General features: G+C 47.0%; 1 protein-coding gene across 1 annotated transcript; it reads right to left on the reverse strand.

Annotated features, from left to right (window-relative positions):
* Positions 1-824: 824 nt before the first annotated feature.
* On the reverse strand, positions 825-17,595 carry LOC116406581 (major histocompatibility complex class I-related gene protein-like). The gene is made up of 6 exons (XM_031890827.1): positions 17,498-17,595; positions 11,956-12,213; positions 9,938-10,213; positions 5,996-6,268; positions 5,071-5,181; positions 825-3,560 (listed from the first exon to the last, which is right to left on the reverse strand). The coding sequence occupies exons 1-6, from the start codon at positions 17,559-17,561 to the stop codon at positions 3,370-3,372; spliced, it is 1,173 nt and encodes a 390-aa protein (XP_031746687.1). The 5' UTR covers positions 17,562-17,595; the 3' UTR covers positions 825-3,369.
* Between the last annotated feature and the right edge of the window lie 7,725 nt (positions 17,596-25,320).

The following is a 25,320-nucleotide window of genomic DNA, read 5'->3' on the forward strand; positions in this document are numbered from 1 at the left end:
GCACTCTGCAGCTCCAACCCGGCCCAAGGAAAGTCTCCCATAGGGCTCAATGGCACTCTGCAGCTCCAACCCGGCCCAAGGAAAGTCTCCCATAGGGCTCAATGGCACTCTGCAGCTCCAACCTGGCCCAAGGAAAGTCTCCCATAGGGCTCAATGGCACTCTGCAGCTCCAAGGAAAGTCTCCCATAGAGAGACCAGAAGGGAAGACTTTGACGTAGTTGGCCAGCTTGAAGTATATTGCAATGTATGGACAAACAATCCCTGTTTTGCTTAAAGGGGAGGCATTGCTTGGTAGCTTAATGCACAGAATGGGTTAATGCCTATATATATTGGTAATGGGTGAGTGCAGAGGGGCTCTTGTTGTTGTCTATATGTATTTTGTGGTCACAGCCTCATTGAACCCCTGCCTAAAGGTTTAAAATTTAGTGGTTGAGCACAACTTTCCTTTTTTTGCTGGGGGATTCCCACATTTGGCTTTGGTATAAGATTATCTCTACAGATAATACTAATATTGCTATTCCTTAGCTATATTTATCATGCCTTGTGTTAGTTTGTTCAGTTTTTCCCCTTCTGATCTTCCAGATTAGAACCAGTGCTGCTCCCTAAGAAAGAAGAGCATGTCTAGACCAGAATCCAGTTACTCCCCTAATTTCCGCATGTGAAAACCCACTGGGGGCCTCATGCACTTCTCTAATCACAAACATTAAATAAGAAAATAAACAATTGTAGTCTTTTCCAGCAGCCCTTGTTAACGCAAATTACCCTGCTCCAAGCCCCATCCACTTTTTCAGCACACCTGTACTTTGAACAAAGCCCTTGTTTATATATAACTTTATTTATAAAGCGCCACAAGGGTACGCAGCGCTGTACAATCTTACAATATACACAATTACACACAGGGAGGACAAGTGTTATAATAAATACAATAAATAAGTATAAATACACAGGGAGTAAGTGCCATGTGGTATGAGACACAGTAGGAAGGAGGTCCCTGCCCCGTAGAGCTTACAATCTAAATAGTCGGGTAACATACAGGCACAAACTGGAGGGTAAAAGCGCACATGTTTTGGGGTTTGGCACTAGTGTAGGACTAGACAAGACAAATAAAGTTAGGGATCCAGGATTCGGTTTGAGATTCTGCCTTTTTCAACAAGATTCAGCCGAATCCACACTCCTGGCAGAACTGAAACCAAATCCTCAAAAAACGATGTGACTCTTTGTCATGTAAACATAGAGGTTGAATTTTTTTTATCGCACGGCAACATTTAACCCTTCTGTTATATAATTTGCATTTGCAAACTCGGATTCGGATTCAGTTCGGTATTCAGCCGAATCTCTCAAGAAGGATTTGGGGTTCGGCCGAATTCGAAAAAAGTGGATTTGGTTCATCCCTACTTAGAGAGATTGTTCCTTAAGAAGGAATTCGGGGATGGAATTAGGAATTGGGGAGCAGCAAGGTAGAAAGGGTTAAGTTGAGAGATGGCAGTGCCATATGAATGTTAGCAGAAGGAATTTGTATGCTTTCCTTTGCTTAACTGGCAGCCATGATAGGGATATTACCATGGAATAAACAGGTTCCCTCCTAGGAGAGAGCAGGGGGATCCCAGCAGCAGGGTGTAAGACTGATTGCAGGGGAGAGAGGTGGGAGTCTGGGGGGCTGGTTAGTAGGAGATTGCAGTAGTATAAACTGGATAGGATATGTATATAAATATGTGTGTATTAAATATATAGTCACTTTTTATAGTTAATATTAATTTATAGATTATGCTATTTATAGATAACATGTGGCATTTGTTGATAATAAGATCATGGTTGTGCCTTTCTTGCAATATATATGCTGCATATAAAGATGAAAAAGGTGCTGCGCTCTTAACCCTCGGACTCTCAGGAATAAGTAGCAGCATGGTTCATTCATTTAATGCAATGTTTTGTGGATTTGCACTGTGGCCCCTTTAACTGGGTCACCCAGAAAAGCTAATTATATTGAATAAAGGAGCCCCTGCTATTATTTATAAAGATGATAATAGACGATATCTTTTTAAATCACAGTAAAGGGCACCTTATCCACTGTATATGTTACAGGAAGCTCTTGGGTATCATAACACAAATGTAGCAAATTAACTTTTTATAGCAAAGAGAAAAATGCAGAGTAGTAGAACTCCTACATGGGGGTCTGTATAACTGACTAGCAATACAGTACCGGCCCACTAACTACCACGGTATTTTAAAGTGGCAGCCCCTGAATTACTTACAGGTGGGATTTTTAAAGCACAGTTCAATTTCTACACAAACCCCCATATGTAATAAAAGGCACTAAGTTTGCCAGGAGCAGCAACCAATAAGATGTATGTTTTTCAACAGGTGACCAGTAAATGCTACCTGCTGATTGGTTGCTATGGGTCACTGTTGCTGGGTGAACTTAGTACTTTTTATTACATAATGCCTTACGTTCCTTAAAACCCCAGTTAGTACTATCTTTTCAAAAATGTCTTTTCTATGCAAAAAAAGGCCTCACTGGAGCCTCCCATTGGGGACTTATTAAGCAAATGCTCAGAGGGTTTGAGTCAGTAGAGTTTACAGGCAATTCTGCCTGTTTATTAACAGCGGTGTCTGTCACCTTGAGAATTCTTGTTGCTTGGCAGGTGGAGCGGCAGGAGTGGCACCTCCCTGTTGGGCATGTAGGGTGTGCCTTATTGCCTCTGGTGAACCTCCCTTTAGTTTGGGCTCCAGGACCAGACTCTTCCCAGGTTCTGCTTCTTTCCCATCTGCCCCCTGGCACCTCCAGGATCCACCAAGAATTGCCCCATCCTCCAGTCAGATAACTAACTCCAATAAGTAATGTTACTGTTACAAGAAATAAGGCTTAGGGCCCTCTGCTCCTCTAAACCAGTGATCCCCAACCAGTGGCTCAGGGGCAACATGTCGCTCACCACCCTCTTTGATTTTGCTCCCAGTGGCCATAAAGTCTTTGCTCATTTTTACATTTCTGTTTTGGAGGCAAGTGGAAACACAGAGCAGGCTAGCAGTCCACATGTGGCTACCAAATAGCCAATCGCAGCCCTTACTTGGCATCCCCGAATAACTTGTGTTGCTTGTGTTGCTCCCCAGCACTGTTTACAACTGAGTGTGGTAATAAAAGGTTGGGGATTCCTGCTCTAAACAATATTGATTGTTCAAAAATTCCGCAGCTCTCCGGACACAATGAAGTCTACATGTAAGATAACAAGATGGCTGCCGTAGTGCTCATAATCAGCATTCTCTGGTGAATCCTCCTGCATCTGTAATTGCTTTTGAGCAGCAGAATTTGGTCAGATAAATTTGTTCGCCACTGAAATTATTCAACTTCTTTACAAAATGAGTGGGTCAGCTTCATTGAGGCTTTAGAACTTGCTTGATATAAAAAGGATAATGCCTCTTTTCAACTTTTCGTAAAATCTCATCAGAGTTCTCTAATCCCTCCGGCGAGCTATGAGTTATCTGCTCTTCCTGCGCCTTGGGGTGGGCATCAGTGTTCAAGCTCTCCCCACTGATACTCACAGGTTCATGGCTGCCATGAGAGTCTAAAAGAAAACAAAAAACATTATTTATAATGAAAGAAAGAATAGTTACATGGCACAAGCAACTACAGGGAGGAGATATGGGGATTAAGAAACTGGAGCTGTTGAGGGAAATTTCATCACTGTCTGCCCTGCAATGCTGTCTATATACTGTATGCCACTATACTCTCCCATGTTCCTACAGAATATCTCAGCTATAAGCAAACTCAGGGCTGTTCCTGCTCAGTTATGCTTAGTAAATAGTTATAATACCTATGCTATTATATTGTTCCCCACAAAATGCATTCAGTGTCGGACTGGCCCACCAGGATACCAGGAAAACTCCCGGTGGGCCCAGGTGTCAGTGGGCCCTCCTGCTCCTGACCATTTGGCCTGTTTCATGGTCATTCCCTATTCCTGAATGGGAACAAAGAGGAAAAATAGATGGAAAGCTAGATACTGGCATGTAAGTAAAAATAATAGGAGAATAAAGATTTTAAGTGGAAAAGGAGGAAAAATATTGGTGGGCCCCCGGGGTTCCAGTCCGACACTGGATGCATTTTCAATGCGTTGGCAACAAGTGAAATTAGGAAAACATGTTTGAGTTTAAAGCCTGTTGCTAATTCAGATACATGTGACTTTCCATTGTGCCTAATATCCCTGAGCACACCGGCACTGACAAACTAAGTGGGACTGGAGAATGGATACCAAGCCCCTGTACCCTGCTACTTGCAGCAACCATGTCAGGTAGGAGTGAGTGATGGGCCACATCCTTGAGAAGCATCAAACTAATGTGGGCTGAGTACTGTTTGACACCTTGCTATTAAAAAGAAGGGAACAGATTGACCATAAGGGTTTTATTTTATAGTTATTCTTCTTTGTAGTTACTATATTGTCAAGTCTAGACTAGACTCCCAGTTATACTGCTGAACTGGTGCTGGATAGAGAGGGAGATGCTCACTGTGGCACTATGGAAGGGAAGTGTTCTCTGCCTACTGTTAAACCAGCGGTTCTGGATCCATAGATGGCCACAGGGACATTAAGAAGTGATTTGCATGTCTTCACCCAATATTCCTTGAGTGAGAGTCACGGCATGTGGCTAACTTCTGTTTTGAGTAGGCTCTCGGTGCATATCTTGTATTTCAAAAGGGCTCTTTGGCTCATTTTAGCCCGTCTCAACCTCACCGGGTTACTTTTCCGCTGCCTTATCTGGTTAATAACTGTAGGGATCCTATGAGTTCAGTGAAGTTGAAACACGGGTAGCTTTTTTAGACGGCTGCAAGTAGAATAACGATTCGAATGATTCTACCTCTTGCCATCAGTTACTGGCAAGGTGCCCATCTGCCCAATGTTTATAAATGACCCCTGGTGCCCAAGTTGCTTATGACAGAGTGTGACTTGCCTGCTTAGTCCTTTCACTTTCCAGAGCCCCCAGTGCCCAGAGCCGAGAGTAACAACATGCTGTACCCTCTTCTGGATCATAAACCTTTGTTATATATGTAATATAAAGATATTTTAATATTGAAATAAATACCTCTCATCATTCTTTTTCTGTATATAAGTACTCCCAGGATAATCAGGAGGAGGAGGAGCAACGTCACACTGACAGAAATGATGATATATAAACAGCTTCCATTTTTGGGTTCTGTTGAATATTAAAAAAGGAAATGTATAGTAAAAAAAAGTAAGGATCTGATATTGGTTTGAAGGAAATAGGTAGTAATTTAGTGAGCATCATGGGAAAACAACTGAAGAAAAAATATTAGGAAAAATAATCAGTCAAAAATGGATTAATCAGTCAAACATGGATGAATACAATACAATAATTCCTAATATACAGTATAGTAAGAAATAATACAACAAACAGTATATTATAGTATAAATCTTGAATGTATTCTATTTTTCATTTCTCACTGTATGGTTTTGAGTTTTTTTTCCAAATATTTCTCCTGGTTAAAGCTCTAACTACTGACTGAAGGCTGACTGAGCCAATTCAAATTTGGACTTCCTTCCCCACCTGTCCAATCACAGGGCAGCTCAGCGCCACCAGTAATGATGGAGGCATCTCAAGGAAAACCCCTAGCGTAATCTGCCTGCGCGCCACCCACCACTCTGCAACTGTCCTTCTGCCTCTCCATTCACCACTCTTGGCAACTCCCCTCAGACTCTTTATTGCATCTCTCCCATGGGTGGGCCACCCCAACTGGGCACCCTAGGCAACCTGGCCGGCTACCTTGCCTCCTCCCACCCCACTCTGCTCCTGTGTGCACAATGACATTATTGGAGGGGAGCACAATATGTCAAGGCAGCAGGGGGCAAGAGATTTAGGAGTAGGGGAAGGCAGAAGAGGTTTCAGGGTTCTCACTGTGGGCTGTGCCAATAGGAAAAGCAGACACTAACTTGCATTAGAACTGCAAAGGCCTGTTTATAAACGCTAAACAAGAGTACAAAAAACTCACCAAAGGTTACAATAATGGGGGTCTCCAAACTGCTATGATCCACAAGGCAGGAGTAGTTACTATTTTTGTCTAGTGTTACCCCCACACTGACTCTGATCTGATAGGTGCCATCAGGGTTTGGCAGGATCTGTGCTGCCTCCTCTGAGTGAATCTCATCTCTCCCATTCTTTATCCACTTCACTTCCACATCTCGGGGGTAGAACCCATACACCCGGCAGTGCAGTTTGGTACCGCTCTCTGACTCTGAGCTGGAAATATTCACATTGGGGGGAACTGGCAGGAAGAGTGAGAAATCATTAGCTAGTGAAAGCAAATGCAACAAAAGTAGAAACTCCTTACAATAGGGTAACATGGCTACAAATAAAGATGTTGGTTTTTAAAAGATAATTAAATCCATTGTAAATTATCATGCCCGCAAATGAGCATTCCAACCTCTATAGTTCCCCTGTGTCTGAGGGCCCAAAGCCAAGTGCACAGGGTAGAAACCACCATTTCTTTTACTTTTGATAATAGGCATGTTAACAAAACAGATTGTAAGTTACTCTTTATTTTCCTGGCAAGTTTCATTTTGATAAGAATTTCTATTTATATAGGGCAAAATACAGCCAGGTTAAACATGTTAGCCATAAATAAGGCAGACGATAAGAAACCTAGACTCTGGAGTGGCAGTGGATGTGATCAACTTACAGTTTGGTAAAGCATTTGATACAGTACCATACAAAAGGTAAAGGAGTATTGGAAAATAATATTTGTAATTGGATAGAGAACTGGCTGAAGGATAGATTACACAGAGTGGGGGTAAATGGAACATTTTCTAATTGGACCAGTGTGGGTAGTGGGTACCGCAGGGGTCAGTCCTTGGTCCTTTGTTTTTCAACTTGTTTATCAAAGAGACTGCATTAGTTGCAATTGAATCATGCTAAGTTAGGCACCATAATATTTCTAGATCCAGCAAGTCATTACCATCCATGGTCTTGATGACATCCTCTGAGTATTAAAAGATAAGGTCAAGTCTAAACGTATTAACCACTGCCTGGTTTGCTGCTTTCTGATTATTTTTCATCACATACAGGTACATACAGCATGGTAGGAATAATAGATTCACTGCACAACAGGAGAGCCAAACCCAAAATGCCTCGAGTATAATTAGGCAAGAATAATGGTTATATTATTATATATGATTAGGTTCCCATTTCCCAGTTGACACCCATCAGCGCCATCCATCTTCTTCGCAAATGGCAAAACCAGGAGTGTAGAACAGAAGGGGGGGAAAAATGGCTGTGCCATTCCATCTCCGTCCAATCATAAATTACTTTTCAGCAGCAAAGTACTTTCCTGGGACAGCTAAGAAATGAACAGCTCCGGAGCTCTGCTTGTAGGGGTAATTATTAGGATATTAGGAAATGGAGGGAGCTGAATGTTGTAGGGTATACACAAACAAGCTAAAGGGATTGAGGAGACCGCCTCATACGTATGCAAATGTCATAACAGGATTCTGGGAAGAAATTCCTTAAGGCTCCTAGAAAAGTCCATTTACATGGGCTTTGTCCCATTTACATGGGTTTATTTTATAGGCTAAAGCTCACCCACTGGGTTTAAAGCATGTAAATGGACTTTTCTAGGAGCCTTAAGGAATTTCTTCCCAGAATCCTGTTATGACTTTTGCATACGTATGAGGAGGTCTCCTCAATCCCTTTAGCTTGTTTGTGTAACCCCACTCCTGGCTCTACCTAAGCTGATCAGAAAACCCTGCACTACACTGATGAGCCCCAAAAAGGGCGAAACCGGTCTGTAGTTGGGAATCTGATCAGCTATTATCCTGGCTTCTGCTTTAAACCCAGTGGGTGAGCTTTAGCCTATAGGATAAACCCATGTAAATGGACTTTTCTAGGAGCCTTAAGGAATTTCTTCCCAGAATCCTGTTTCAACTTGTTTATTAAATGGGTTGTTCACTGTGAAATGAACTTTTGGTATGAAGTAGACTGATATTCAATTTACAATTGGTTGTCATTTTTATGTTTTGTAGTTTTTCAGTTACTTGGGTTTTTGTTTAGCAACTCTCTAGTTTGGTATTTCAGCAGCTATCTGGTTGCTAGGGTACTGTTTACCTTAGCAACCAGGTGGTGGTGTAAAAGAGCTGGAAAGATGTAAAAGAGGAAGGAAAATCATCCAAAGAACTATAAAAAAAGAATAATGAAGACCAATTACTGGGCAGTAAACTAGAAAATGAGGTTCAATGTTGATAAGTGCAAAGTTATGCACTTTGGTAGAAATAATATAAACACAAACTATCTACTGAATGGGAGTGTGTTGGGGGTTTCCTTAATGGAGAAGGATCTAGGGGTTTTTGTAGATCACAAGTTGTCTAATTCCAGGCAGTGTCATTCTGTGGCTACTAAAGCAAATAAAGTGCTGTCTTGTATAAAAAGGGCATTGACTCAAGGGATGAGAACATAATTTTGCCCCTTTATAGGTCCCTGGTAAGGCCTCACCTTGAGTATGCAGTGCAGTTTTGGGCTCCAGTCCTTAAGAAGGATATTAATGAGCTGGAGAGAGTGCAGAGACTGCAACTAAACTGGTTAAGGGGATGGAAGGGTTAAACTATGAGGTGAGACTGTCAGGGTTCGGGTTGTTTTCTCTGGAAAAGAGGCGCTTGCGAGGGGACATGATTACTCTGTACAAGTACATTAGAGGGGATTATAGGCAGATGGGGGATGTTCTTTTTTCCAATAAAAACAATAAACGCACCAGAGGCCCCCCCCTTTACATTAGAGCAGTGCTGTCCAACTGGCGGCCCACGACCCCCCTCTGTGTGGCCCCCCACCTGTCTGGCTGCTTTGATGGCTTACCTTTGTGTAAGATTTAAATGGTATCAGTACTGAGATTAACAGCCCCCCTGCATGGTTCTTACCTCAGATTCAGGCTGTAATCCGCTTGTATTGTTTAAAAATGTAATCCCCTGTACTGTTCACACCTTTTAATCTCTGCATTGTTCACCCCCTGCAGTGTTCACACCTCAGGCTCAGGCCCTAATCACCCACATTGTCTACCTGTTCACACCTCTGACTGTAGGAGTAGTGCCAGCATTGCCCTATATGCTGCCTGTGTGTGCCATACTCTGCCTGACCTATGCTGCCTGTGTGTGCCATACTCTGCCTGACCTATGCTGCCTGTGTGTGCCATACTCTGCCTGCCCTATGTATACCATTAATCCTATTGGATACTAGATATGCCCATCCCTTCCTTGCTCATTTCCTTACCATTAATCCTATTGGATAGTAGGCATGCCCATCCCTTCCTTGCTCATTTGTATACCATTAATCCTATTGGATACTAGGTATGCCCATCCCTTCCTTGCTCATTTGTATACCATTAATCCTATTGGATACTAGGTATGCCCATCCCTTCCTTGCTCATTTCCTTACCATTAATCCTATTGGATACTAGTCATGCCCATCCCTTCCTTGCTCATAGGCATACCATTAATCCTATTGGATACTAGGTATGCCCATCCCTTCCTTGCTCATAGGCATACCATTAATCCTATTGGATACTAGGCATGCCCATCCCTTCCTTGCTCATAGGCATACCATTAATCATATTGGATACTAGGCATGCCCATCCCTTCCTTGCTCATAGGCATACCATTAATACTATTAATACTGCCAAGAAGTGAGGGCACTACACATGTATAGCAGCACTAGACTCCAGCAATACCTTTTCTTCTCTTCAATTTCTGCTGCCAAAAACAGAATAAGCCTAGTGGCTGTCTATGTTTATGCCACTGAACTGATGAATGGATGAACACATACTTCAAAGACAAATATAACCAAGTTCTTTTCACTTATTTTTTTTTTTAATTCTCTGTGGAAATGTGCTACATATATTAAAGTAGTGAAACAAATTAATTACTGCTATTTAAACATTTTTCTGAGTTCTTACCTTTCCTCTCCAAGTCAGTGGATATATAAGGGAGATACAGCTTTATATGCTCAATGCAGTCATTCTCCATGTATAACTTAGTATCAGTGGGACCATAACATATATTCCATATGAACGATAACATCTCAGCCTCGTGTGTTACAGGCACATACACCACTCTCTCCTTATCATATACCAAAAGCTCCTGCCCATCAAAGGCAATCTCCTCATATCCACCAATGGTGCCATCTTCATACAGCTCACAGGCAAGCCTCCTCTGGTAGATATTACCATTACCTGCAATACAACCGTACACACACAGCTTTTGGTGCCAAGAAGACAAAATGCCACCAACCCCTTTCCCCTCACTGCTTGCCAACAACCCCACCTGTTTGCTCCTCAGGGCAGTTCTGGATGTGCAGCCCAGAGTTAGAGAAGGGAGCAGAGGTATGAGCCGTGGGTTCCTGCACACCCATTGGTTGTAAGCTCTAGACACATGACCTTTTTTACCTTCCCCTAGTTCCATTCCTGGTTACATGTTTGGACAATAGCATGAAAGTGGGTGTCCACTTGTAAGGATTGGGCTCTCTTTACTTTCTGTGCATCACTGAGTTGTCACAGTGTTACAAGTGAGCGTAAGAGATTGCAGAGGAATGTCTTTCAGACTGTAGGTTTTAAAAATATTTCCAGACTAAAGGGAAATGTAAATCTAACTAACCAAAGTGGTAACCATGCAACTTTTATTGGTGAGACTTGATGGGGCTGTGGGTTGCTTACCACGAGTGCAACTTTTTCAACGTGACCGCGACTGATTTTAACGTGCATCAGTTTCACAAAAATATTTATCAATGATTTTGCCGTAAATCCATGCCTGGCAAAAAAATGTACTTATCACTACAAGTTACTCTTCACTATCCCTCTCTTAGCAACCCATTTCTCTTCATTTTCTTTAACAAAGAAAGAGTCAGATTTTGATTTTGACATTTAGGTCTAATACATCATAAGAAGTGGAGTCCCTTGCCTAGAGCTCACTCTTTCAAAATAACCAGCTCTAGCTCAGATAATGTCTCTCTACATGGAGGATTAGTGTTGGAGTCAGTTATTTAAGAAAAAATGAGCTCAAATACATCTTCTAGGCAAAAGCAAGCACCCCACCAAATTAAAAAGCAGTATCTGTCTGTTGTATATCCTTTGCTGTTTTTTTCTCCTGTAGCAGAAGTCACTGATTAAACAGACCTCAAGAAGCATTTACTTCCTAGTTACATAGTTGAAGGGGTCTTGACACCCTAAGAAATGAATCCAAATTCTTTTCTATTGCACTAATTAGTCACAATAAACTTTACTTATACTATATAAATTATATAAGTAGACAAAACAAATGAAGGGCAGAAGAGGGAATATAAAAGCGATAAGAATCAATTGAAAACATAAATGACTAACAAGTAAATAATTAAAGACAGAGAGTGAGTTGGCTACATTCGAATTGCTTTCTTTTTCGGTTTTGAAGGGGTTAAATAGGACTCCTTTACAAGCAATTGAATCACGTTGTGCAGTGTGCAATTTTCTGCATATTTTTTACTCACAATGCAGCATTTCTTCACATTTTTTTTTACATTCAAATTCCTGCATAGTTGCGTTTGCAAGGTTGCATTTGTCTGATAAAATTGCAGCTAGTGATCTAAAAAACCTCTTACACTTTAATGCGAATCGGACACAGTTGCACTAAATATTTTCAGTGTTTGGATTTTACTATTTCTGGTGCTCCACGTCAAAGTGACAACTATGGGATTGTTAAGACCTAAATGTGCTCCAGCTGTTGACACAGGACACTAGGGTCTCCTGGAGATACTGCCACCTTTGGAGGTGGCAGTAGATTCACTGTTTCCTTGCATCAAAATGTGCACTGCACACGATTTACAAGGGGGGCAAAGCGAACAGAGTGGCACAGAGCACAACCATGTGGAGGTGCAAGGTACTTTTAATGACGTAACATATAAAACATTTTTGCTTATGAAATATGCAGAGTATTTTACACTTACCTCTTGTTTTGTTTAAATATCCATTTAGAAATTTCAGCTTGCGTCTTTGCCTCATTTCATATCCCTGAGCATACTGAGTTTGCTTTTCTATGTGCTCAGAAAGTGCCCCCAGGGATGGATATAAAGCCTCGGCATGGCGTATGTCACTGTTGTACCTCCCATACTGCACGCCATCCACATACATACTCACTAAATACCGAGGGACCCCAGGGGTCGGAGCTGATACAATAGTGACATGATAGTGTAGAGTGTGACTTCCTATGGAAACAAAAATAGGCTTTGTTTACAGTTTATAAGGATACCATACAAGGAGAATTTTTTTTTAATGGAGACATGAAAACAGGAGTGTAAGAGCTGTAAAACAAAGGCAAATATTTATTTTTATTTTTATTGTTGTTTTGTAAGAATAACATTGAAGTATATCATGTAATCGTACACATAAAAAAGGAAAACAAAATAAAGAAGAATGTATAGATCAGCAATGTACTATTCATGGAGTAACGGTTTCTGTTTATCCCACAAAAGATGTGCAATCTAAGACCTGTTGTATTAAGGTTAGAACTATGCTAATGTCCATTGGGGTCTCTCCAGTTATAGGGGCCTCTCGATGCAAATGGGCTGTACCTAGAGTTAGAGGGAAGGGTCTCCTATTTGTGTATCTGCCAGACATGTGTTCCATGTTCCCAAACTTATCTGGACATCCTTAAGCTGTGTAGGTCAGCTTTTGACTGGGAAAGGTAGCTGGCAGCTAGTCGGTGAAGCAGACACCACGGTCCTATGAATGAGTTGCAGTTTTCAAAAGAGTTTGTTGATCACTTAGATGGATAGGGCTGCAGGCAGTGCAATCCTGAGCAGTGAGCATATTTTGAGGGAAATGTGGGAAAGAAGTTATTTCATCTTACCCTTTTCTATCCATTCCTTATGGTTCCACTGAACCAAGCAACATGCTGAGACCGAAGTCGGTACACCCAAAATACCCAATACAGAAGGGACATAAAAAGTATTGTGCTCTATGCTGTCCAGTGTAGTGAGAAGTGCATGTATCTATATCTCAGCTCTGATTCCCCAGCCCTGTGTTCAGGCCCAGCTTGCTCTCCCTATATAATAAGAACCTCATTTGGGAAAGCAGCGCGAGGGTAGCAGCGCAAGAGTGAATCCTTCCAAAGTGAATCATTCACAAGTGAACTGAAAACGGAGTTTAACAAGGAGTTAGGAATTGACACCTTCTCTCTTCTGCTTATTCTACAGGTAATTAATTGCTGCACTATTCTATTTCCATGTCCACTGTGGCCCTGAATATTGCATTGTGCTAGTTTATTGGGTAATTGCTGCACTATTCTATTTCCATTCTCAATTCCCAATATGCCCCCTATTCCTGTGCCCCACTAATTTGTACATTTTATGATCTCCATTGTAAACTCATCTAAACAAACTTTGTAGTTCAGTGTATCTGTGGGGGGATCTTCACTCTTGCACTTCTCTCATCCTGGGACACAGCTGAGCTGATTTAAGGCTGATGCCACATGTGGCGTTTTTACGCTGCGTTTTTTCTCAGCCTAAAAACGCAGCAAAAGTCACACATCCCCTGACTATGGCGTTTTTCAGCCTAGTACTGGTGACATAGCAAATCCCATTTCCATGGTGCTAATAGTATGAAATAGCAAAAAACGCAGTGTATTTCCGCTAGGTCTGGCATAGGAATAGCTTGCTTTGCAAATACTGGCGTATTTCGGCTAACGCTTGAAAAACCGTGCTAAGGCGTTTTCTAGCGTATTTACGCATTTTGTGGTTTGCTTCGAGTCTTTTCAAGTTATTTCTATGGATGATGATATGGGGCGTTTTTCAGCCGCTGAGAGAATTAGAAAATACGCAGCATAAAAACACCACGTGTGGCATCAGCCTAAGATGTTATTTAACTAGCTGCAATCAGCTCTAATTCCCCAGCCCTGTGTATAGGAGTGGCCCAGCTTGCTCTCCCTATATCTTAACAACCTCATTTGGGAAAGCAGCGCATGAGTGAATCCTTCCAAAGTGAATAATATACAAGTGAACTGAAAAGGGAGTTTAACATGACAAGGGGACTCCTCAATTTCCCTTCGCCTTCAGCCATCCCTCTGAACCCCATTGTTACATACATTAATAAAACACCAGGAGACGGAAATGGGTAAAAAGAGGCCACAGCATTTATTTACATTTTATCAAATAAATAGGACCTTGCCAGCCTCACCCCAAGGCAATATTCAAAGCCAGAATTCCATAAGAGATCGCTACTATGCTCTGCTGTTCCTTACTGAAGACTTGAGATCAGCACTATGTCATTATATCCGCCACTGAGTATTAGACTGCCTCTGCCTACAGAGAGGACCCAAACTCTGCTACCAGCATGAACTGCATCTCCCACCATGAGAGAAGTTAAGCAGCCCTGCTGCCGGTCCTGAATCTGCAGTGCCTCGATGATAGGAAATCCAAGCAGGCTGTCACCTAGCACAAGCAGTAGTAGCGTCTGTATCAATCAACCCACCGTGCAGTCACAGCAGAGAAGCTCCTTTCTCCCTCTTCTAAAATTTCCTGTGCAGTACTCTGGCAAGGTCCTACTGCTGCTGTGACAGAAACAACTTAAAATACATTAACATATATCCACTGTTTTGATCCAGAGGAAGGCAAAAAACCCAGCCTGAAGCCTGTGCCAATTATGCCTCAAGAGGGAAAAAATTCCTTCCTGACCCCCTGGGCGATCGGAAAATTCCCTGGATCAAGGATTTGACTTTTATTTAGCATAAATAATACCATACAGACTCTCACATTCATACTGTATAGTGTTACCGAAACCACAATATAACAGTGCAAATAGGAAAACATCCACATTCTGTTATTAACAGATAATATGAGAGCATAAAGAAGAGAATCTCCTGGCATTTTACAAAATATGCAAAAAAGAGGGGGGGTGGGATGTTTCTACCTGTTCAGAAGATAGGAAGTGAACTCCTTCTTTTGTGACATCACATCCCTATCCTTCTCCACCCCCAGCCCAGCTTTACCCCTCCTTAACATACTGCTTCTCACCCAATCACAGCTGCATCTGATTTTTCAATCTTTTAACATAAACCAGTGTAATCTGGCTGCTGGTCATTCAGATCCCTTGTCATGCAGCCCCTGCGTTTATAGCTTCAGGGCTTCCTAGAGGAGCAACAAGAGGAGCAATTAGGGAGCAACAGCAGAAGACTCAGCAGCCTCAGTCCATGTGAATCGGGACCCAGTTTCCTGGATATACCTGCATAATTTCATTGCTCTTATTTGTTTTATCTTTCATGTTTGTGCTTCCAAAGGTAACGGCTTCCTTTAGCCCTCCAGCTGCCTGTCCCTACTCTGTAGTAATATCTTCCTCTCTGCTCCATTCTACACACTGCTGCTCTTATTATCTATATAACTTTTTTAAAAATCTAGCACCTCCAACTAATACCCTGCAAAAGCTTAAAAAATTCAAATCATTCTCCCACCTCCTCTCCCTCTCCTTACTGCTCCTACTTGTCGCACATTATATCTCTCCAAATCCTGGTCCCTGCCGTATCCCTATCTGCCGTATCCCTACCTGCTGTATACCTACCTGCCATATCCCTATCTGCTATATACCTATCTGCTATATACCTACCTGCCGTATCCCTATCTGCTATATACCTACCTGCCATATCCCTATCTGCTATATACCTACCTGCCGTATCCCTATCTGCTATATACCTACCTGTCGTATACCTACCTGCCGTATCCCTATCTGCTATCGCCCATGCAATGCTTCTCTTCTGGTAGAACCCTCACATACTACTAAACTGTCTGACCTTATTCAAATTCCCACTCTCTCCTCTTCTTATCTCCCCATTCGCTTGTGCCCTTCTCAATACCCGCTCTGTAAGTAACAAAGCCAATTAATTCATGATCTGTTTTGCTCCAAGTCCTTTCACCTGTTTGCCATAGCAGAGACCCGGCTCTCTCAGAATGATAATGCTATTGAGGCAGCTCTCTCCTATGGCAGCCTTTCCCTCTCTCACACTCCCCACATTACTGGCCGTGGGGGAGGGGTAGGGGTTCTGCTCTCCCCTCATTGCCGGGTTAAACTAATCCCTATACCCCCTACTTTCAGGTTTCCTACTTTTGAGGTGCATGTGGTTCAGCTGTTCCAACCTCTCTCTGTGCGGGGGGCAGTTGGTTACAGACCTCCTTCTACAAAATCCTTGGCTACGTTTCTCTCTGACTTTGAATCCTGGCTCTCTTTTTTTCTATGCTCTGACACCCCTGCAATCATTTTGGGAGATTTCAATTGCCATATAGATGACCCCTCTCAGCCCTGGCCCTCTCGATTTCTCCATCTAACCTCCTCCTTTGATCTCCGGCAGTGGGACTAATACAGCTACCCATAAGGATGGGCATTTCCTAGATCTATCTGCATTTAACAGTGAGCCTTTTCCTCTTTCAGATCATCATCTTATCTCTTTTTCTATCTCGCACGTGTCTCCTTCTACTAACTCTCAGCCTAAAACCCTGATTAGCAACACTCGAATGGTTGATATAACTTCTCTCTCTAACTCTCTTAGCTCTAGCCTCTCCTCCTTCTGTGCTTCCTCTGATCCTGAGTTACTGGTAAATACCTACATCTCTATTTTATCATCCACAATTAACACCCATGCCCCCCTGCAACCGCAACGCAGTCGTGCCCGTATTTCCCGTCCCTGGCTTAACCCTCAGACGCGATTTCTGGGTTCCTAAACTCCTTTTTTTTTTTTTAATCTTTATTAATGCCATTAATAAACAGGAGGGGGTGGTACTGAAATAACAAAAAGGGGGGAGGGGCTAATGCAGATATATATCCCCCCAAAAAACCACGCAATTTCACATTGTGCCACATCAAGATAAACTTTTGCAGTTCTTAGTTCTGTATGGTTTGTCTTTTTATGGGTTAAGGAAAAGTTAACATATATATATATGTATAGGTTTAATTTCTGAAATAAAGTGTAGAAAGTCTAGGTTCCTAAACTCCTTAGGCATGATGGTGGCTGTGTGTGTGTCCAAAGCCTGTACTGTAGATAAGGGCCACTATCAGACCAAGTGTCTGTGTTACAGACGATTTAGTACCACATAGCCCATTACCCCCTCCACTAACTACATCTGTGAGGGACCCAACTGTGAGCAGGGTACAAATGTACTTCTTGCCAGACCCTGGGGTATTTGGGAGCTTTCTGTTAATGATACATTTTCTACTTAGTAACAATTGTAACCTTAAGAAAACTAAAAATTCTCGACAGAATATTTTCACCAGGGGGGGTGGGAGGTATTTGTCTTTACATGTAGTTGTGTGTATATTTGTGTCTGATTGTGTAAAAAAAGCATATATAAATAATTATTCCAGCTACTAGCAAGCAAGTCATGGATATTCTTTTGTTATTGTGTCTACTTGTAGGTATAACTATGTACTAACATGATATTAATTAGCTTCTTAGTTATTATCATTATCTTCTTAGTTATTATCCTTGATAATATTATTATTACTCACCAGAATACACAACAGAAGCCCCCAGGCTAAAGATCAGAAACACCGGAGGGAGGATACCAGCCATGTTCCCGTTATATTCACACAATGGAATATTAGTTTCATTTTTGTGAGTCAAACTTTTCCACTGATTGGGCAGGGTTACGTGATCTCTCCAATGGGAAAGCAGGAGCCTTCTCAGGCATAGTTGCTGGGCAGAAAAGGGAAAGTATATTTACATTAACAGGGACCCTAATGAAATAACAGAAGAGAAAACATATTTGGCTTGTTTCCCCTGTGCAGGGCGGGATGTATATTGTAAAAAAACATTGTGCAATCTACAAGATTTTCATACTGTGTACTCAGTCTTGCACTTAGGGTCATATTGACTAAAATGCACATTTTCTACTGCTTTATTTACTTACAAATGTAACTACACAGTTGCAAGCTCAATGTGCTGATATTTAGCCGCTGTAAATTCTCTGCCAGAAAAGCAAAAGTCCCTGCCAACTTACACTGTTAGTTCTCTGGACGATCGTAAACGGTGGGAAAACCTTTCTGACTTTGATCCTTCTGTGCATGATTTTGGAAGTCTCCCATAGGGCTCAATGGCACTCTGCAGCTCCAACCCGGCCCAAGGAAAGTCTCCCATAGGGCTCAATGGCACTCTGCAGCTCCAACCCGGCCCAAGGAAAGTCTCCCATAGGGCTCAATGGCACTCTGCAGCTCCAACCCGGCCCAAGGAAAGTCTCCCATAGGGCTCAATGGCACTCTGCAGCTCCAACCCGGCCCAAGGAAAGCCTCCCATAGGGCTCAATGGCACTCTGCAGCTCCAACCTGGCCCAAGGAAAGTCTCCCATAGGGCTCAATGGCACTCTGCAGCTCCAACCCGGCCCAAGGAAAGTCTCCCATAGGGCTCAATGGCACTCTGCAGCTCCAACCCGACCCAAGGAAAGCCTCCCATAGGGCTCAATGGCACCCTGCAGCTCCAACCCGGCCCAAGGAAAGTCTCCCATAGGGCTCAATGGCACTCTGCAGCTCCAACCCGGCCCAAGGAAAGTCTCCCATAGGGCTCAATGGCACTCTGCAGCTCCAACCCGGCCCAAGGAAAGTCTCCCATAGGGCTCAATGGCACTCTGCAGCTCCAACCTGGCCCAAGGAAAGCCTCCCATAGGGCTCAATAGCACTCTGCAACTCTAACCCGGCCCACGGAAAGTCTCCCATAGGGCTCAATGGCACTCTGCAGCTCCAACCTGGCCCAAGGAAAGCCTCCCATAGGGCTCAATGGCACTCTGCAGCTCCAACCCGGCCCAAGGAAAGTCTCCCATAGGGCTCAATGGCACTCTGCAGCTCCAACCCGGCCCAAGGAAAGTCTCCCATAGGGCTCAATGGCACTCTGCAGCTCCAACCCGGCCCAAGGAAAGTCTCCCATAGGGCTCAATGGCACTCTGCAGCTCCAACCCAGCCCAAGGAAAGTCTCCCATAGGGCTCAATGGCACTCTGCAGCTCCAACCCGGCCCAAGGAAAGCCTCCCATAGGGCTCAATGGCACTCTGCAGCTCCAACCCGGCCCAAGGAAAGTCTCCCGTAGGGCTCAATGGCACTCTGCAGCTCCAACCTGGCCCAAGGAAAGTCTCCCATAGGGCTCAATGGCACTCTGCAGCTCCAACCTGGCCCAAGGAAAGTCTCCCATAGGGCTCAATGGCACTCTGCAGCTCAAACCCGGCCCAAGGAAAGTCTCCCATAGGGCTCAATGGCACTCTGCAGCTCCAACCCGACCCAAGGAAAGCCTCCCATAGGGCTCAATGGCACCCTGCAGCTCCAACCCGGCCCAAGGAAAGTCTCCCATAGGGCTCAATGGCACTCTGCAGCTCCAACCCGGCCCAAGGAAAGTCTCCCATAGGGCTCAATGGCACTCTGCAGCTCCAACCCGGCCCAAGGAAAGTCTCCCATAGGGCTCAATGGCACTCTGCAGCTCCAACCTGGCCCAAGGAAAGCCTCCCATAGGGCTCAATGGCACTCTGCAACTCTAACCCGGCCCACGGAAAGTCTCCCATAGGGCTCAATGGCACTCTGCAGCTCCAACCTGGCCCAAGGAAAGCCTCCCATAGGGCTCAATGGCACTCTGCAGCTCCAACCCGGCCCAAGGAAAGTCTCCCATAGGGCTCAATGGCACTCTGCAGCTCCAACCCGGCCCAAGGAAAGTCTCCCATAGGGCTCAATGGCACTCTGCAGCTCCAACCCGGCCCAAGGAAAGTCTCCCATAGGGCTCAATGGCACTCTGCAGCTCCAACCCGGCCCAAGGAAAGTCTCCCATAGGGCTCAATGGCACTCTGCAGCTCCAACCCGGCCCAAGGAAAGCCTCCCATAGGGCTCAATGGCACTCTGCAGCTCCAACCCGGCCCAAGGAAAGCCTCCCATAGGGCTCAATGGCACTCTGCAGCTCCAACCCGGCCCAAGGAAAGTCTCCCATAGGGCTCAATGGCACTCTGCAGCTCCAACCCGGCCCAAGGAAAGTCTCCCATAGGGCTCAATGGCACTCTGCAGCTCCAACCCGGCCCAAGGAAGCCTCCCATAGGGCTCAATGGCACTCTGCAGCTCCAACCCGGCCCAAGGAAAGCCTCCCATAGGGCTCAATGGCACTCTGCAGCTCCAACCCGGCCCAAGGAAAGTCTCCCATAGGGCTCAATGGCACTCTGCAGCTCCAACCCGGCCCAAGGAAAGCCTCCCATAGGGCTCAATGGCACTCTGCAGCTCCAACCCGGCCCAAGGAAAGCCTCCCATAGGGCTCAATGGCACTCTGCAGCTCCAACCCGGCCCAAGGAAAGCCTCCCATAGGGCTCAATGGCACTCTGCAGCTCCAACCCGGCCCAAGAAAAGCCTCCCATAGGGCTCAATGGCACTCTGCAGCTCCAACCCGGCCCAAGGAAAGTCTCCCATAGGGCTCAATGGCACTCTGCAGCTCCAACCCGGCCCAAGGAAAGTCTCCCATAGGGCTCAATGGCACTCTGCAGCTCCAACCCGGCCCAAGGAAAGTCTCCCATAGGGCTCAATGGCACTCTGCAGCTCCAACCCGGCCCAAGGAAAGTCTCCCATAGGGCTCAATGGCACTCTGCAGCTCCAACCCGGCCCAAGGAAAGTCTCCCATAGGGCTCAATGGCACTCTGCAGCCCCAACCCGGCCCAAGGAAAGTCTCCCATAGGGCTCAATGGCACTCTGCAGCCCCAACCTGGCCCAAGGAAAGTCTCCCATAGGGCTCAATGGCACTCTGCAGCTCAAACCCGGCCCAAGGAAGGTCTCCCATAGGGCTCAATGGCACTCTGCAGCTCCAACCCGGCCCAAGGAAAGTCTCCCATAGGGCTCAATGGCACTCTGCAGCCCCAACCTGGCCCAAGGAAAGTCTCCCATAGGGCTCAATGGCACTCTGCAGCTCCAACCCGGCCCAAGGAAAGCCTCCCATAGGGCTCAATGGCACCCTGGCCCAACCCGGCCCAAGGAAAGTCTCCCATAGTGCTCAATGGCACTCTGCAGCTCCAATCTGGCCCAAAGAAAGTCTCCCATAGGGCTCAATGGCACTCTGCAGCTCCAACCCGGCCCAAGGAAAGTCTCCCATAGGGCTCAATGGCACTCTGCAGCTCCAACCCAGCCCAAGGAAAGTCTCCCATAGGGCTCAATGGCACTCTGCAGCTCCAACCCGACCCAAGGAAAGTCTCCCATAGGGCTCAATGGCACTCTGCAGCTCCAACCCGGCCCAAGGAAAGTCTCCCATAGGGCTCAATGGCACTCTACAGCTCCAACCCGGCCCAAGGAAAGTCTCCCATAGGGCTCAATGGCACTCTGCAGCTCCAACCCGGCCCAAGGAAAGCCTCCCATAGGGCTCAATGGCACTCTGCAGCTCCAACCAGGCCCAAGGAAAGTCTCCCATAGGGCTCAATGGCACTCTACAGCTCCAACCCGGCCCAAGGAAAGTCTCCCATAGGGCTCAATGGCACTCTGCAGCTCCAACCCGGCCCAAGGAAAGCCTCCCATAGGGCTCAATGGCACTCTGCAGCTCCAACCCGGCCCAAGGAAAGCCTCCCATAGGGCTCAATGGCACTCTGCAGCTCCAACCCGGCCCAAGGAAAGCCTCCCATAGGGCTCAATGGCACTCTGCAGCTCCAACCCGGCCCAAGGAAAGTCTCCCATAGGGCTCAATGGCACTCTGCAGCTCCAACCCGGCCCAAGGAAAGCCTCCCATAGGGCTCAATGGCACTCTGCAGCTCCAACCCGGCCCAAGGAAAGCCTCCCATAGGGCTCAATGGCACTCTGCAGCTCCAACCCGGCCCAAGGAAAGTCTCCCATAGGGCTCAATGGCACTCTGCAGCTCCAACCCGGCCCAAGGAAAGCCTCCCATAGGGCTCAATGGCACTCTGCAGCTCCAACCCGGCCCAAGGAAAGCCTCCCATAGGGCTCAATGGCACTCTGCAGCTCCAACCCGGCCCAAGGAAAGCCTCCCATAGGGCTCAATGGCACTCTGCAGCTCCAACCCGGCCCAAGGAAAGCCTCCCATAGGGCTCAATGGCACTCTGCAGCTCCAACCCGGCCCAAGAAAAGCCTCCCATAGGGCTCAATGGCACTCTGCAGCTCCAACCTGGCCCAAGGAAAGTCTCCCATAGGGCTCAATGGCACTCTGCAGCTCCAACCCGGCCAAGGAAAGTCTCCCATAGGGCTCAATGGCACTCTGCAGCTCCAACCCGGCCCAAGGAAAGTCTCCCATAGGGCTCAATGGCACTCTGCAGCTCCAACCCGGCCCAAGGAAAGTCTCCCATAGGGCTCAATGGCACTCTGCAGCTCCAACCCGGCCCAAGGAAAGTCTCCCATAGGGCTCAATGGCACTCTGCAGCCCCAACCCGGCCCAAGGAAAGTCTCCCATAGGGCTCAATGGCACTCTGCAGCCCCAACCTGGCCCAAGGAAAGTCTCCCATAGGGCTCAATGGCACTCTGCAGCTCAAACCCGGCCCAAGGAAGGTCTCCCATAGGGCTCAATGGCACTCTGCAGCTCCAACCCGGCCCAAGGAAAGTCTCCCATAGGGCTCAATGGCACTCTGCAGCCCCAACCTGGCCCAAGGAAAGTCTCCCATAGGGCTCAATGGCACTCTGCAGCTCCAACCCGGCCCAAGGAAAGCCTCCCATAGGGCTCAATGGCACCCCTGGCCCAACCCGGCCCAAGGAAAGTCTCCCATAGTGCTCAATGGCACTCTGCAGCTCCAATCTGGCCCAAAGAAAGTCTCCCATAGGGCTCAATGGCACTCTGCAGCTCCAACCCGGCCCAAGGAAAGTCTCCCATAGGGCTCAATGGCACTCTGCAGCTCCAACCCAGCCCAAGGAAAGTCTCCCATAGGGCTCAATGGCACTCTGCAGCTCCAACCCGACCCAAGGAAAGTCTCCCATAGGGCTCAATGGCACTCTGCAGCTCCAACCCGGCCCAAGGAAAGTCTCCCATAGGGCTCAATGGCACTCTGCAGCTCCAACCCGGCCCAAGGAAAGTCTCCCATAGGGCTCAATGGCACTCTACAGCTCCAACCCGGCCCAAGGAAAGTCTCCCATAGGGCTCAATGGCACTCTGCAGCTCCAACCCGGCCCAAGGAAAGCCTCCCATAGGGCTCAATGGCACTCTGCAGCTCCAACCAGGCCCAAGGAAAGTCTCCCATAGGGCTCAATGGCACTCTGCAGCTCCAACCAGGCCCAAGGAAAGTCTCCCATAGGGCTCAATGGCACTCTGCAGCTCCAACCCGGCCCAAGGAAAGCCTCCCATAGGGCTCAATGGCACTCTGCAGCTCCAACCCGGCCCAAGGAAAGTCTCCCATAGGGCTCAATGGCACTCTGCAGCTCCAACCCGGCCCAAGGAAAGTCTCCCATAGGGCTCAATGGCACTCTGCAGCTCCAACCCGGCCCAAGGAAAGCCTCCCATAGGGCTCAATGGCACTCTGCAGCTCCAACCCGGCCCAAGGAAAGTCTCCCATAGGGCTCAATGGCACTCTGCAGCTCCAACCCGGCCCAAGGAAAGCCTCCCATAGGGCTCAATGGCACTCTGCAGCTCCAACCCGGCCCAAGGAAAGCCTCCCATAGGGCTCAATGGCACTCTGCAGCTCCAACCCGGCCCAAGGAAAGTCTCCCATAGGGCTCAATGGCACTCTGCAGCTCCAACCCGGCCCAAGGAAAGCCTCCCATAGGGCTCAATGGCACTCTGCAGCTCCAACCCGGCCCAAGGAAAGCCTCCCATAGGGCTCAATGGCACTCTGCAGCTCCAACCCGGCCCAAGGAAAGCCTCCCATAGGGCTCAATGGCACTCTGCAGCTCCAACCCGGCCCAAGAAAAGCCTCCCATAGGGCTCAATGGCACTCTGCAGCTCCAACCTGGCCCAAGGAAAGTCTCCCATAGGGCTCAATGGCACTCTGCAGCTCCAACCCGGCCCAAGGAAAGTCTCCCATAGGGCTCAATGGCACTCTGCAGCTCCAACCCGGCCCAAGGAAAGTCTCCCATAGGGCTCAATGGCACTCTGCAGCTCCAACCCGGCCCAAGGAAAGTCTCCCATAGGGCTCAATGGCACTCTGCAGCTCCAACCCGGCCCAAGGAAAGTCTCCCATAGGGCTCAATGGCACTCTGCAGCCCCAACCCGGCCCAAGGAAAGTCTCCCATAGGGCTCAATGGCACTCTGCAGCCCCAACCTGGCCCAAGGAAAGTCTCCCATAGGGCTCAATGGCACTCTGCAGCTCAAACCCGGCCCAAGGAAGGTCTCCCATAGGGCTCAATGGCACTCTGCAGCTCCAACCCGGCCCAAGGAAAGTCTCCCATAGGGCTCAATGGCACTCTGCAGCCCCAACCTGGCCCAAGGAAAGTCTCCCATAGGGCTCAATGGCACTCTGCAGCTCCAACCCGGCCCAAGGAAAGCCTCCCATAGGGCTCAATGGCACCCTGGCCCAACCCGGCCCAAGGAAAGTCTCCCATAGTGCTCAATGGCACTCTGCAGCTCCAATCTGGCCCAAAGAAAGTCTCCCATAGGGCTCAATGGCACTCTGCAGCTCCAACCCGGCCCAAGGAAAGTCTCCCATAGGGCTCAATGGCACTCTGCAGCTCCAACCCAGCCCAAGGAAAGTCTCCCATAGGGCTCAATGGCACTCTGCAGCTCCAACCCGACCCAAGGAAAGTCTCCCATAGGGCTCAATGGCACTCTGCAGCTCCAACCCGGCCCAAGGAAAGTCTCCCATAGGGCTCAATGGCACTCTGCAGCTCCAACCCGGCCCAAGGAAAGTCTCCCATAGGGCTCAATGGCACTCTACAGCTCCAACCCGGCCCAAGGAAAGTCTCCCATAGGGCTCAATGGCACTCTGCAGCTCCAACCCGGCCCAAGGAAAGCCTCCCATAGGGCTCAATGGCACTCTGCAGCTCCAACCAGGCCCAAGGAAAGTCTCCCATAGGGCTCAATGGCACTCTACAGCTCCAACCCGGCCCAAGGAAGTCTCCCATAGGGCTCAATGGCACTCTGCAGCTCCAACCCGGCCCAAGGAAAGCCTCCCATAGGGCTCAATGGCACTCTGCAGCTCCAACCCGGCCCAAGGAAAGTCTCCCATAGGGCTCAATGGCACTCTGCAGCTCCAACCCGGCCCAAGGAAAGCCTCCCATAGTGCTCAATGGCACTCTGCAGCTCCAACCCGGCCCAAGGAAAGTCTCCCATAGGGCTCAATGGCACTCTGCAGCTCCAACCCGGCCCAAGGAAAGCCTCCCATAGGGCTCAATGGCACTCTGCAGCTCCAACCCGGCCCAAGAAAAGCCTCCCATAGGGCTCAATGGCACTCTGCAGCTCCAACC

The sequence above is a fragment of the Xenopus tropicalis genome, chromosome 8, assembly GCF_000004195.4.
Source record: "Xenopus tropicalis strain Nigerian chromosome 8, UCB_Xtro_10.0, whole genome shotgun sequence".
Lineage (NCBI taxonomy): Eukaryota > Metazoa > Chordata > Amphibia > Anura > Pipidae > Xenopus > Xenopus tropicalis.